General features: G+C 38.8%; 1 protein-coding gene across 1 annotated transcript; it reads right to left on the bottom strand.

Annotated features, from left to right (window-relative positions):
• Nucleotides 1-966: 966 nt before the first annotated feature.
• On the bottom strand, nucleotides 967-13,505 carry LOC121952323 (ADP-ribosylation factor-like protein 8B). The gene is made up of 7 exons (XM_042498917.1): nucleotides 13,293-13,505; nucleotides 8,672-8,752; nucleotides 8,373-8,446; nucleotides 5,992-6,085; nucleotides 5,397-5,464; nucleotides 4,369-4,439; nucleotides 967-2,848 (listed from the first exon to the last, which is right to left on the bottom strand). Exons 1-7 carry the CDS (start codon nucleotides 13,413-13,415, stop codon nucleotides 2,799-2,801), a joined length of 561 nt encoding a protein of 186 aa, XP_042354851.1. The 5' UTR covers nucleotides 13,416-13,505; the 3' UTR covers nucleotides 967-2,798.
• Nucleotides 13,506-14,118: the final 613 nt, after the last annotated feature.

The following is a 14,118-nucleotide window of genomic DNA, read 5'->3' as shown; positions in this document are numbered from 1 at the left end:
ATATGGCAAAAACTTGATTTATCAACTGGCTCTGTTGGTGATGAAGATGATCCCCCAGACAGATACAATGTTCATAGTCTTTTGGCTATTCACACTCACAGGGTAAATTTAAACAAACTGAATACGTATTGTTACTGTCTGACCGACAACATATTTGTGTAGGAGGTGACGTTAATGCTAACATCAGGATTGGCTGAAGGAGTCTGTCTGTCAAAGCAAGTAACTTCCGCCCACTGAAATTTGTTTGGGTTTGCAGAAAGTCCAGACTGAGATAGAAAGACAAACAGAATTTTGAGTTCACATGATCAGGATGGTCTTGCCAGGCTACTGAAATCCTAGAAACATCCCCAAAGTCTTAGGAAAATCCTAAATTTCTAAAAATGTCCTGAAATCCGTGGAACATTCTAAAAACCTAGAAAAGCACAAAAATCCTGATTTCCCCATATCCAAGAAAGGTCCTAAAATCCTAAAATTTCCTGAAATCCAAGGAATGTCCCAGAATCCTAAAAAATATCCTGAAATTTGACAAATGTCCTAAGACATGCAAAAAAACCCCTCAAAACATCCTAAAAATCTAGAAATGTCCTAGAATCCTATAAACTTCCCAAAATCATAGAAATGTCTTGAAATCTAAGAAACATCCTGAGACACCCTAAAAACCTGGAAACACCCTTAAATCCTGGAAAAGTCCTAAAGCCCTATAAAAGGTCCTAAACCCTACATATATCTTGAAGTCCTACAAATGTCCTAAAATCCCAGAAACGTGTATGTGGCTGCTGCCTCCTGTTATTTTCGTAAAAGTGGCCATCAAGCAAAACAAAAAGAGTATCCCAGGTTTACAGAGTGTAAAGACTCTGAAGCTCGCATCCTTTCCCATCATCTTCCCACAGTCCCCTGCTTCCACCTAGTGGTGACAAACTAAAATGACTCTTTTTGAAAGAAATTTGGACCCCAACACTTGAAAAATCCTTAAAAATAAAAACAAATTTATTAGCAATCACAGGGAAAGAATGCATGACATCTACAGGAGCTCATTGTTGGAATAAAAATGCTAATCTTATTTACAAAGTCTGCAATTGAATGTGAATAAGTTCAGCACATGCACATACAAATTGCAAATAGGCTATATTATTACACAGGTAACAAAGCTTTCCCCAAATTACCCACACAGTCACCCAAATTTTTTTAAATCTTTTTTTACAGCCCCTCACTGCTGCTGTGGTCCCAACAATCGACACTTTTTGGGGAGGAGGTTTACGACGATCACCAACAGACACAGAACAACATGTGAGGTGACAGAACGCGCGGTGGATTTGTAGAAAACGTGACGGTGAGATGCAGAAGCTGTGAACATACAGCGCCGTAGCAGAGGGGATAACTCGCCCTGATCCAGCAACACTCACACACACACACACACACAGACAAAAAAAAAGATCAAGATGCACTGGCCAAGCAAGGAGCAGATTAATATACAGAGATCAAACCCGGGAGAAATAATTGTCTTGTCGCTGAAAGGAAATCATTCAATACAGAGAACACAGCGCTGTCTTTAGGCTGCTAAGGCTTCCACGAAAAGACATTAGGACCCAGACACGGGCGTGGGCAAAGGCATGGTTGACATCAAGCACCCAACGCTTTGAACTAAAGGAGTCTTCTGTTCTCCGTATAAGCTCCGTCATCGTGACTAACACTGGCTTTCTGTTATCCAACCCGCAACTAAACAGGGATTGTGGAACAGATTCACGGGCACACCCATACCGCGATCAGACAATTTTAAGAAACAAAAAATCCTTTAACAACCTGAGAAACTGCAAGAAAAAAGTTTCAAGCTACATAAAAGTGTCACCGGCTACAGGTGAGACAGCATTCAGATTACCCAAATGTAACATTTTCTCATTGACCTTGCATCACTCCTCGTTTTTCATCGTCTTTTCTCAGACATCATGATGTGTTTATGAGATTACGGAACATAAAACGGGATTGTCAGGGGGGTTAAGTGTAATCAAGGGATTTCTGCTGTGTCTGTACCAATTTATAATAGTGGGTTAGGAGTCGCGTTGGGCAACAACTGTCTGATTGGAACACTCGCTGAGCCAAAGGCACTTTAAAAAAAAAAAACTCTTCGGATTTTGCCTCAGACACCACAACCGCTCACAGTCTCACCTTGGATGCGTCATTACATCATGTGTAAACTTTGACTTGAGTAATAAAATAGATATACGCCGGCAAATCAAATGCAGGCTACGCTGTGATCAGGAATTCAAAGTATTGAGCACGAGCTACCGTCATCATTTGGCAAATACCTTAAAAACTACAATCACGACCTCGTCACGTAAACACCGGGTGTGGACAAGCAACAGAAATGTTTAAATGTGTGATTAAAGGAGGTTTGTTTTAGTGTCGCCGGGGGAAAAAAAAGCACACTATAACGTCTTTAGATGCTTGTCGAAGGGAACACAAGCAAAAAAAAAATAAAATAAAATAAATTAAAGACACAAAGCATGTCCATAATGAGCGTCGATAAGGCATGATGGGTATGGACAATCCACCTTCTAGCACAGTACTGACAAGTTTTCAAGACTCCGGATAGTTGGGAGGGCGGTGGTGCTGTACAGGGGCTGCACATCTATGGTAGTGTACTGAGTGATGCAGGTGGTGACGGTAGTGAGCAGATAGCTGGATTACTTCACAGAGGCAGTGGAGAAGGATGGCTGTCGAGGTCCCGTGACCATTAGGGAGGGAGGGGCGGGGCTTAGGCCAGAGCTGCGGCCGAGGCGCGGGGAGGCGGGGCTTCGTTTTCAGCTTCTCCGTGACTTTGAATGCTGGATGAGCCACTGCAGCGTGATATCTGAAACCGGGGGGGGGGTATTAAAACATTTTAATAACTTCAGCAGGCCTACATATTAACCCTTACCGTGCGTACCCACCAAACGCGATAAAAATTATTTCATCGCGCCTCAAATGAAATCGCGTCGCGCCGGACGCTCCAGTTTTGACGCTCGTACAAAAACCCCAAAATGGGACTCGACGCGCGACGAAATCGCGCCGCGCGTTGAGCCCGCCCAAACAACAACATTTCTTCCGCCATTTCATTCTCTCGTTGACGATCGCTGCACTGCACCTGCTCTGGAGAAGTTCCCAGCGTTGTCTGCGGGCTAGACGCCGACGTCGGTTCTGGGTGCATGTTACCCTACGGAGGCGGCGTGAGCTCGGCGAGTTCCACCGTCTCCTGCAACAAGGGACAGGAACTGTCGTACAGCTCTGGGTGAGCGGTGACGGCGACGATAAGCTGCTCCTCCATTGTTTCTGGCGGTTTGTTAGATTTTGCGAGGGAACACCAGGACGTCCATACGTCAGCACGTCGATGACGATCTCAACGCTGATAGGCTGTCGCCTATTTCAACCTATTTCAACTCGAGCGTTGGACGCGAGGCGTTGGACGCGCCACGAATTTCGCGTCCAACGCGTCCAACGCGCCGCGCAATCGCGTCCATCGCGTCGCCCGGCAAAATGAGGCGTCAAATCGCGTCTTTGCATTGACTTTGTATGTAATCTTGAGGCGCGATCATTTTTAATCGCGTTTGGTGGGTACGCACCGTTAGGGTTAATATGCCCGCTTTAATATTACACACACACTTGTATTGCTTGGCGTACAAAATGCGCTTTTCAAAATCAAGCTTTAAAAAATATAAAAAAATAAAAATATTATTTTTTTGTGCAGTGTCAAATACTCACACACATATTGCTCTGCACACAGAATGCACTTTCAAATCAGGCTATAAAAAGTATTATACATTAATATGATTTTCTGCTTTCACTGAGTTTATGTTTTTAACCATTAGTCCTAATCATAGATACATTATTTATTTATTTATTTTTTTTTTTTTTTTTAAATCACAGTCTGCAATATGTCACTGATCTGCAGCAACATTGATTGTGACAGTGCACCCAGTGGAAAAAGCATGGATTTTCTCCATATGACAAATATGTAAATAATAAAAGTGAATAAATTACATAAATTAAAGCCCAGAATAAGACAGTGCCTGTTTTTATGCTTTGATGGATGTAGTGTCAAAAATGTCAGTTTGAATGGGTTTCAGGGAGCATTTTTTTCCACTTAACAGTATTAATGTAACAATTTAGTTTCCACGGTGTATTTTAGGCTTATTGTAGGAGCTGAGCTGGAAATCCCAAGATTAAACAAAAACACACAATCTTGCCAAAGTGTATGTCAAATTCCTGAACACAGCCAAAATTATTTAAAAAAAGAGGAATGAAACGCACATAAAATGTGCCATGCGGTCTCTAAGGGTTAAATAAATTGCACCTGTTGCATGTGGAATAATTGAAACTCTCAAGTGTTCTTACCTATATTATCTTTCTCTTTGCAGGAGACAGAATAGCAGCAGATCTCTCGGTCCTGAATGGCAGATAGATTCCTGAAAAAAGGAAACATGAAACCTTTGAGTACAAATTACAATTAGTCTTGTGTTTACGTGGATTTAAAAAAACATTACTTGTTACATCTTACTTCTTTTTTTCCATTTTGTGGGAAATTTCTTGGGGTTAGCTGTCAGTTGCCTTTATATACCTTTTTTTTTTAAGAAACCCATTTTCTCTGCTTTTAGATGTTTAAATGCTTGTGAAATGCAACTAAACACAGCACAAGAAAACTGATGCTGATCCAGGTTTCAAAGGGTTAAACGGTTACTGATGCGAAACATTTTAAAATCCTAGAAATGTCCAAAAACCCTAGAAATGTCCAAAAACCCCAGAAATGTCCAAAAACCCTAGACACATCCTGAAATCCCAGAAATATTAAAAACTGTACTAAAATCCTATTAAAATCCTACAGCCCTAGAAATGTTCTTAAGTCCTAGAAACAACCCAAAAATATAGAACTGTCCTCAAAATCCTAGAAACGTCCTTAAATCCTAAAAGCATGTATGGAGCTCCTGCAAATGGCCCCTGGCCTCCTTTTATTTTGAAAAGTGCCCTCCAAACAAAGTTGAGTGTCCTTGTGTTACACACTTCACCTTTACCTTCAGATATCGCTAAATTAAAACTGTTTTCCTGACCGAGTCAATGATTCATCCACTGTGTTGCTGGAAGTCTGTGATGGGTCATTTGAAAACTATTGCATAAATATGTTGCTGCCAGCAGCATCTATTCCTCTGGGAATAGTTATAAATTACTGAAGTATTTTAGTTTAAACACAGGAATGTGGATACCCATGTGCACATATTTTTGATCTTACAGTGTATGATTTAATGTATTGCAGCTGACTAATACTCCTCTTGACACTGGTTTATCACGCAGTATTTATGACTGGATATAATACTTAAACTTTGAGTAAGTTCTGGAGTTTGTGCAGGATTATCAACAAAGAGACTCACATTTTTTCAATGAGCTGCTTCTCATCGAGTGCGTTGGGCAGGTCTCGCTTGTTGCCCAGTACTAGCACCTGAAAGATTACCAAAAAAAAGAGAGAAAGAGTTGATCAATATCCCGAACAGCAATGTATCAGCATTATCCCACAGTGTGGTCAGACAGTTTAAACCATTTCTCTCAGCAATGTGCTTTGTCCATCACAGAATCCTTACTGTAAGGGAAAAATACACTCTGTGTGTGTGTGTGTGTGTGTGTGTGTGTGTGTGTGTTTGTGTGTGTGTGTGTGTGGTGTCGAGTCACAGCAGCTGGAAGCCTATCAATATATCAAATCAAGCCCTGTCAAGTCAATTATCCTGCCTGCTTGGATGTTAAAATCTCATTAAAAAAAAAAAAAAGCTGGCTTGGCCTCAAATGACCACTCTGTGTTTGATCCAGCCTGAGTCACCGCGAGCTTTTAGTTGCAGCGATGACTAATTATGAGTTTGATTCCTGCTTATGATCAGAGTCACAAGACCCTTTAGAAATCAATGTGATGAGCTGAGCAAGGTGAGGCTGCAACATCAGGAAGTTTGGGGCCAGAGACCACAAGTGTCCTCTTACAGGAATTCCTTGTAGTTGTGGTTTGTCTAAAAGGTTGTGCAGTTCATTTCTGGAAGCTTCTATCTTCTCTCGGTCTGCTGCATCCACCATGTAACTGTAAGGAGGAAAAAAACACAACAGATTGGTAGCGTTAAAATACATGCATCAAAAGTCAAAAGTGAAAACCAGGTATTTCTGCTCTTATTATGACATGCAGTAACACAATTACATGGAGAAACAAAATGTAAACACACTGTACTGCATTAAGACTCTTTTACTGTTAGTCAACGCTATAATGCTTTTTGGTGGGCTGGGCTTAGCTGGAGGCAAAAAAAATTATCTACAGATGTTAGCTAGTAAGCTTTCTTGGTTTGTTTTTGAAAATGACCAAAAAAAAAAAACATATATATATACGACTGTCTCTGAATATGTCAGGTAAGAATCACAATCAGAATCAGAAATACTTTATTGATCCCCGGGGGAAATTAAGGTTTGTTACAATCGTTTTGATGCCTGCAGAGAGAATTACAGCAGTAGGAATAAGCACCAGTACCAGTAAATAAGAATTACGAATAGAAAATAGAAATACAGTAAGAGCAAACATTGGTACAGTATGTAAATATTAAGATCTTTAAAAAGGTATATCAATAAATATGCTCAGTATCTAAGCGTGTAAACGTGAATGTGAAGTACACTCAGCTCTGATCTGTGCAAATTTAAATTAAAATAAGGGTAATGTGCTGGCTGTGTAAAGTGCGTGAATAAAACTATAAAACTGTGCATATGCTACAATGTACCATCCAGTAAGTACGTTAAAAATAAAGAGCATACATCTGTGTGCAAAGCCACAGTAACAATATATACATGAGAAAGAATAGCAAGGGTCAGTGACTGTCTGGGGCCGCACGTTACTTGATTAAGTTAACAGTGATCAACAGGACCAGACTGGCCGACTCGTATGTTTTCGCTCAGAGGACGGGTGATTTGACTGGACTGTTGAAGGTTGAAGCCGCACATTTACACTTCGCTGTTAAAAAAAAACAGGTTTGTGCAGTCAAGACAAACTGACGGACGTATAAGTGCTTGGATGCCTGTAACTGCGTGTTAAACGGTCACGTTCAGGGCTTGAAAAGCACGATGTAACTGAGTTTTGAGTCCTGCGGACAGGACAGCAGACAATGCAGCGCACACTTCACATTAAGGTAAAAATACATGCTTTTGTAGGGATTATAGGGGGCGACAGATTATTGGCCTGGCTGATTATTGTGACAGATATTTGGCATTTTGCTGATTATATGTATTGCCGTTTTACTTTACGTATTGTCGATAAAATCAATGAATTATGAAGTGCAAACAAAGCATCAGCACGGGAGAGGTTCTTACTTTATAAACCCTCAGGGAGCTATTTTTATGTATTCATTTTTTATTAAAATTTTCATCTGACTTTATTTTCTAAAAAAAAGTTGCAGGGAACTTTTTGTAATGTTTCAGATATGATTAAACATTTGCTAAAAGCATTTAAACAAAGTTTTGAGTTTGTTATATTCCAAATTCTAAATAAAAAAATAACCTTTTAACATTTTGATGATGTTTATAGAGAAAAACATTCTGGGAAGAAAACTTATAATATCAGTAGTCGTCTCAACTACTAATAATCAGTATCAGTATCAGCCCTGAAAAACCGGTATCGGTCGACCCCTGGTCGGGATGAATAATATTATGGGTATTAAAGGTTATCATGCCCACCTAATGAGAAATTGATGAGGTATTAAGAGGGATAAACTTCCCTGTAACACGAACGTTTTAGTGAATTGGACAAACATTAGCTTTTTTAGCAAAACAAAACAGAGGAAACCGTTTAAGTGATACACGTGTATCTGTTCTGATCGTAGAAAGTATATAAAGATGGACGGCATGACAGCTCCCCAAATGTGAAGCCGAAACAAAAGTCTTTATGTACAGTCTACGGTTTTGATGATCGCCTCTGTCAGTCCTTTCCATTTATCCCATTTAATAACAGTTGTATCTTCGTTTTTGTGAGCAGGCTGTGGTGGCTGATATGTGAGAAAATGTCAGTTTTGAGCCATGATTCCTTCTATTCTGGCACCCAACAACACAACAAGATGACATTTTTAGACTCCAGTGTAGCCTACAACCCTGTGCTGGCCATCTGTGTATTAAGACACCAGTGTTTCCCTAACAGGGTCTATTAGGAGATTAAGAGACCTGTGTTTCCGGACAGTTTCCTTTGTTTTGCCTCCAGCTAATACCGTCACATTGGCCCTAAAAGGGTCTATACTTTCTGTTCAGGCTCCCATGATTCCAGCGACCTCTGGAAGCCAAACAGTACATCTGTGTCCACAGAGGCCACGTGCTGTACTTTGTAATGTCCACAAACTTACACAATAGCATTGACTCCTCTGCAGTAGCGCTCCCACATGCTTCTGAAGCGAGGCTGTCCACCTATGTCCCATATCTGAGGCGAGAAAGTGCAGAATAAAAAAATACACTCTTAAGCAAGACAGAGGCCTCCGCACCATTTCCTTCCCTTTCTAAAGCCCTCATTGCACCATTACTGCTCCCCAGTGCAGACTGCTGAAGGCTGAAGGCCGAGGGCTGAGGGCTGGCACTGCTCCAGAGTAGCATGGCATTCAGTTCAACAGTGAAAGCACTCAGTAGGCATGTTTGTTCGTTAGCCTACCTTTATTGTCACATTGCCTTTAGTGACCTTCCGCATGTTGAAGCCGACTGTGGGGATCATGTCTTCACTGAACTGGCCTGACTGCAGGGGGACGAATGGAAGACAGACAGAGGCATGTTAATGAGTACTGCAGAGGGAAAATAAAATATGAAGTTGGTGATTGTTTGATTTCTTTCAAAAACATGGGAATAAATGGCAATGAGCAACTAAACCAGAAATGCCCCAGAGATTGCATGAAATAAGTTGATTTAGAAATACATAAAAAATAAGCTAGAGAAAGCGTCACAGCTTTATTTATAGTTGTAATTTTTTAAATTGAAAATTATGTTCAAAAATCATTTTTAAGCACTTTTTCCCCAGGTTACCTTATTTTAGCTTTCTTTTTTCCTTTCTTTCTTTTTCAGGTAATCTTTTTCATACTTTTTTTTACCTATTCCGTTCTTATTTTTGGGTCATTTCTTCTTAAGCTGCTCATTGCCTTTTTTCAATTTTTTTGGAAGAAACAGAGACAGTTTGCTCAGGATTTAAAGGGTTAACTTTCTGCTAACTGCTAACATCTAAAACTTCAAGTTCAAGTTCACAGCACAAACATCAACACTTCCTGCCTAAGATGAAGTGGGTCCTTCAAAATAAAAGCATCAGTGGTTCCACTTTGATTTATTTAATTATATAACAATACCTTATTATTACAAAATGTTACAATACTATTATATTATGCCATTACTTACTATTTAAGTATTTAAGTAAAGTAAATTAGTAAAGTAAATTATTTCATTGTATTCAAAAGGGGATTTAAAAGGATTGATTTATTTGCTAATCCTGTTAGCTTGTGTAAAATGTTGGTACTTTTATTTATAACATAACATATTTTATAAACTAATCTTAAATTGTTAAAATCAAATATTTGTGCACAGTGTCTTTACATCACTAAATCAAAACTACTCTACATGCAAAGTCCATCCTGTTTCATCCTGTGGAGAAGGCACATGGAAAACCTTGCAGATGTGAATCATTTCTGTGCATGAGGTCAGAGTAAACAGAAATTATTTGATTACAGGTCATTTGAGGTCATTTTTAGCCAAAATTGGAACACTTGTCTTTTAACTCCATGAATCACATTAAGATGATGGCATCTTTGCATCAACATAGCTTCCAATCAAGGTTCCTGCATCAAACCCAGGAACCTCTAAAAGAAGGGAAGCTCATGAGTCAGTGACAGCATTTGAATTCTGCATTGGAGCAAAACTTTGGTGTCAGTTGTATTTGAGTCATGAGGCAAGCAAATCACACTATAACATATTATTACTTTGTTGCAACTTTGACTAAATAAATCCTTCCACCGGATCAAAAACACACGGAATATGACCCTTCTTGCGTTCTTTATCTAAATATACGCTTTAGTTTTCCTTTTATTGGTGTCCAAACAGATCGCGGCTCTGTCCAGCAGCTGCTCGTTTGGTATAAGATAGCATTACATCATAATACATAAACTAATGAGGCGGGAAAACTGACATGCACATTAATCATGACTGTTCCCTCTTTTTCCTTGCAACCAACCACTGCTTTGTAACCAACCACTTCACAGGATTAAAAATGCCGCACGATGCATTTAACCTAAAAGCGGTACGGCTGCACTCGAAAACAAGTGCAACCTGCTTTGATGGAAAAGATTTGGAGTAAATTCAAATATGCCAGACAACTTTAATAGCCTTCCTTTCAATGGCTCATGCACGGCCTGGGCCCAGTCCAAGAGTCTTGGAAAGCGAGGGTAGCTTTGTTCACTAATCACAAATCAGCTGACACGACCTCAACAGACCCGGAAAAATTATTTATACTTGAGATTACTCCAGGAAAGAAGGAAAACTGTGGCCTGACTTGACTTGTTAAAACTGCAATGTGATCTGTAAACTAGTAACACAGACATAAACAACACTGGAGCACAGAATATAACCCCACACCCATCCAAGGCTGAAGCAGACTGAGCAAGATAAACATCAAAACATCAAACATCAAACCGTAAAATCTGACAAGTGTCACAAATCTGACAATCTTTCTTTTAGCAACTTTGGTAAACCAAGTTTCCTGTGCTATAAAGTGGTGTTGTGCTGATTGCAAACTAACCAGTCATATTTGTATATTCTTAGATATGGTTACAAAACAGAACTTGCATATCTCATAACTTCATTATTGGCAAAATCCTCTTTGTGGTGACCAGTTTAAGTCAGACTAACTTAGTTCACTGAAGTTGCTAAGACTTACAAAAGGACAAAGTAGTTCCACTTGTCATTAATCAGTTGCAACAACTTCATTAACTAAATGTTAAATTAAGTAAATACAGCGAAATTTAAGTAAACCCAAAAATTAGATATGAAGTAAACATACATTGAGATCAATAGCTATATTTACTTCCCCTTTTCAAGGCGATTTTAAGGTTATTTTAAGTACGATCAGATTTTTCATTGAGGTCAAACAAATAAAGAAGGTATCATATAAAGTTTTAACACTATATAACAATGTGCCATAAATATAGACCACAAAACAGCAGTTTCATATTTCTAATAGGAAGAGGTATAAACAGTAACTCAAATAATTAATTCAGTTATGCAGGCTTGACATATAATATTACAAGCAGATCTAGCCATACATCTATTATTCTAATCAGTAGTGTAATGTAAAAAAGTATTAATACTTTGTTACAGTACTTTAGGTGTATCTGTACTTTAGTTGTGTTTTTATATTTCTGTCGTCTTTCATTTTTATTCCACTACATGTCCTAAATAAAATGTATACTTTTACCCCACTACATTTCCCCTGAGAATTAACGGTCAACAGACTATCGGCCTGGATGATTATTGGGACAGATATTTGGTATTCCTGTATAGGTATTTTAATCTAATGATCGCCAATAAAATTAAAAAGTGCAAACAAAGTGTCAGCATAGGTTGAACTTTTACTTTATAAAAGCTTGGGGAGCTTTTTTTCATTTATTCATTTTTTTGTTAAATTTTTACTTGACTTTACAAAAAAAAGTTGCTGGGAACTTGCTGTACATGTTGAACATTTCAGTTTTGATTTAAACATTTGCCAAAGGTATTTAAACAAAGTTTTTTGTTGGAGCTTATTATATTCTAAATATTGACAGAAAGATTTTCATTTTTTTTGTAAATGCAAATTGATTTCAAATATCAGGTATCGGTCTCATTAACTACTAATAATCCTATCCTATAGTCCCTGAAAAAACAATATCAGTCAACCCCTACTTAGCATATTACTTACTACAAAATAGCGAAGGAAGGGATGGACGTACGAATGAGACGATGGGAGGAAATGAAATCTGGATTTTGTTCTTTAAATCCTGTTAGTTGTAAGAAACACCTTGTTTATCTTTAAATTAGGGCTCCACAATATACACGATACATATCGTTACCCTGATATGAGACCACATACCATCTGGGATTTTGGATATCGTCATATTGTGATATGAAACAAGTGTTGTCTTTTCCTGATTTTAAAGGCTGCAGTAAAGCGATGTCATTTTCTTTTTCTTTCAAGTCATTTAATCCACATTACTGATGATAATCAAAAATCTCACTGTGTTAATATTTTGTCCAAATACAAATTGTCATCCATAAAATATTGTCACAGTATCAATATCTACATATTCCGTCATATTGTGCCATTTGGTTTAGTTGCCCGGTTTATTTATACATTTATGAAGCTTTTGAGGAGATTTAAAAGGTTATGATATACAGTATACCGTGTACTGTGATATGGCCCAAAAATATTGTGATATTATCTCAAGGCCATACTGCCCAGCCCTACTTTAAATGTAATGCATTCTCTAATTTTTAGGTGGTTTACATGTTACAAACAATAAGTCATTTATAGTCCTAAAAATTCTGACTTCTTGCTTTTTTATTACCAGCATTTACAAGGTACAAGGTGACTTTATTGCCATTTTTCTTAAACGTAGGTTACTTGTACTTATGTACATTTACTTTGATAAATTTAGTATTGATACATAAATACAGTAAACATCGGATACTTAAGACTTCTACTCAAGTAATATTCTAATTGGTGACTTTAATTTCAATCGAAGTCATTTCCTGGTACGATATCTGTAATTTTACTCAAGTATGTATTTCAGGTCCTTCATATCCACCGCTGATTGTAATAACACAGGTAGCTGGCAGCCTGCGGCTGCGATGGCTCCAGGCCTCTTCCGCCTATATTCTCTTGCTAGATGACGTCGACCACACAGACTGTTTACAAAGTTAACTAGTGGTCCGTGTCCTGTACACATCGTACATGTTGACACACCGGCAGCTATTACAGAGCCGTGACAACACCGTTCACATGACCGCTTTCACAAGTAAGCGCACAGTCATACCAAGAACTTCGTCACTCTAGCTAAGTTAGCCAAACAACAACTGAGTCAAATACAGTGTTAGTACCGCAACGATATTAGTTTTGAAAATGGACCCACACTTTAAGTATTTTGGAACAACAACAGATAAACGTTGTGGTCATTAGACTTAATTTGTATTTACGCTTCGTCCACAGCCTCTCCCAGGTATTAGCCTGGGCCCGCACTGACACTGCTTGTCTGCTAGCTACTTACTGCAATCACATTGACGAATGTGGTTTTTCCGGAGTACTGAAGTCCCACCAGCGTCAGCTCCATCTCTTCTTTCCAAAACAGGGACCTGAACCAGTCCAAAAGCCTGTTTATGAGGGCCAGCATCTTGGATGACACGGTAGTCGCAGTCTCTGCGGCCGTCTGGATGTGAATTTGGCGACCAGTCTACAGAGGAAGTAGCTAGCTGCTTTGTCATGTCATGTGATCCACTGACAAGTGTTGCTGTCCCCGCGTGCCTGCCGAGAAGTGCACGAGCCACACGAGAGCGCGCACAGTGAAAGCGGAACCTCACTGACACGATACACCCACAATGGCTTCACCTCAGTGTGGACACGTTTATGTTTTTGGGCAGTCACAACCTCCACTGTTCGCTAAAACGGGCTTCCTATTGAATGCGACTGAACCACGTGCCTCTTAGCTCGAGGACAGCAAGCTTCCAAGGGGAAAAAAAAGCAAAACGGAGTGGAGCACATTTTTGAAAAATAATTCTTATTTTAGCAAAATGTTATGTACATGAAATTATTTGGTTGGAAAACTACCTCAGTTTATAAATATTTTAGACACTGATTTTAAAATACACTTATTAAAAACAAAAACACCCCCACACATTTCAGTTTAATTCCATCTTTCCATCCTAAAGGTTTTTTTCTTTGTATTGTTTCCTCATGTCCACTACATTGTTTTTATTATGCAATTAAATTATTATTTTTATTGTGAAACATTGTTAAACAACCTTTACTTTGAAAACATTGAAAGTTTATGTATTGAACATGTCAATAAAGTTTGAAGAATTAAAAAAAAAAGTGGC

The sequence above is a fragment of the Plectropomus leopardus genome, chromosome 2 (genome assembly GCF_008729295.1).
Source record: "Plectropomus leopardus isolate mb chromosome 2, YSFRI_Pleo_2.0, whole genome shotgun sequence".
Lineage (NCBI taxonomy): Eukaryota > Metazoa > Chordata > Actinopteri > Perciformes > Serranidae > Plectropomus > Plectropomus leopardus.
Note: the sequence above shows the minus strand (reverse complement) of the source record. Positions and strands in the feature narration are given on the sequence as shown.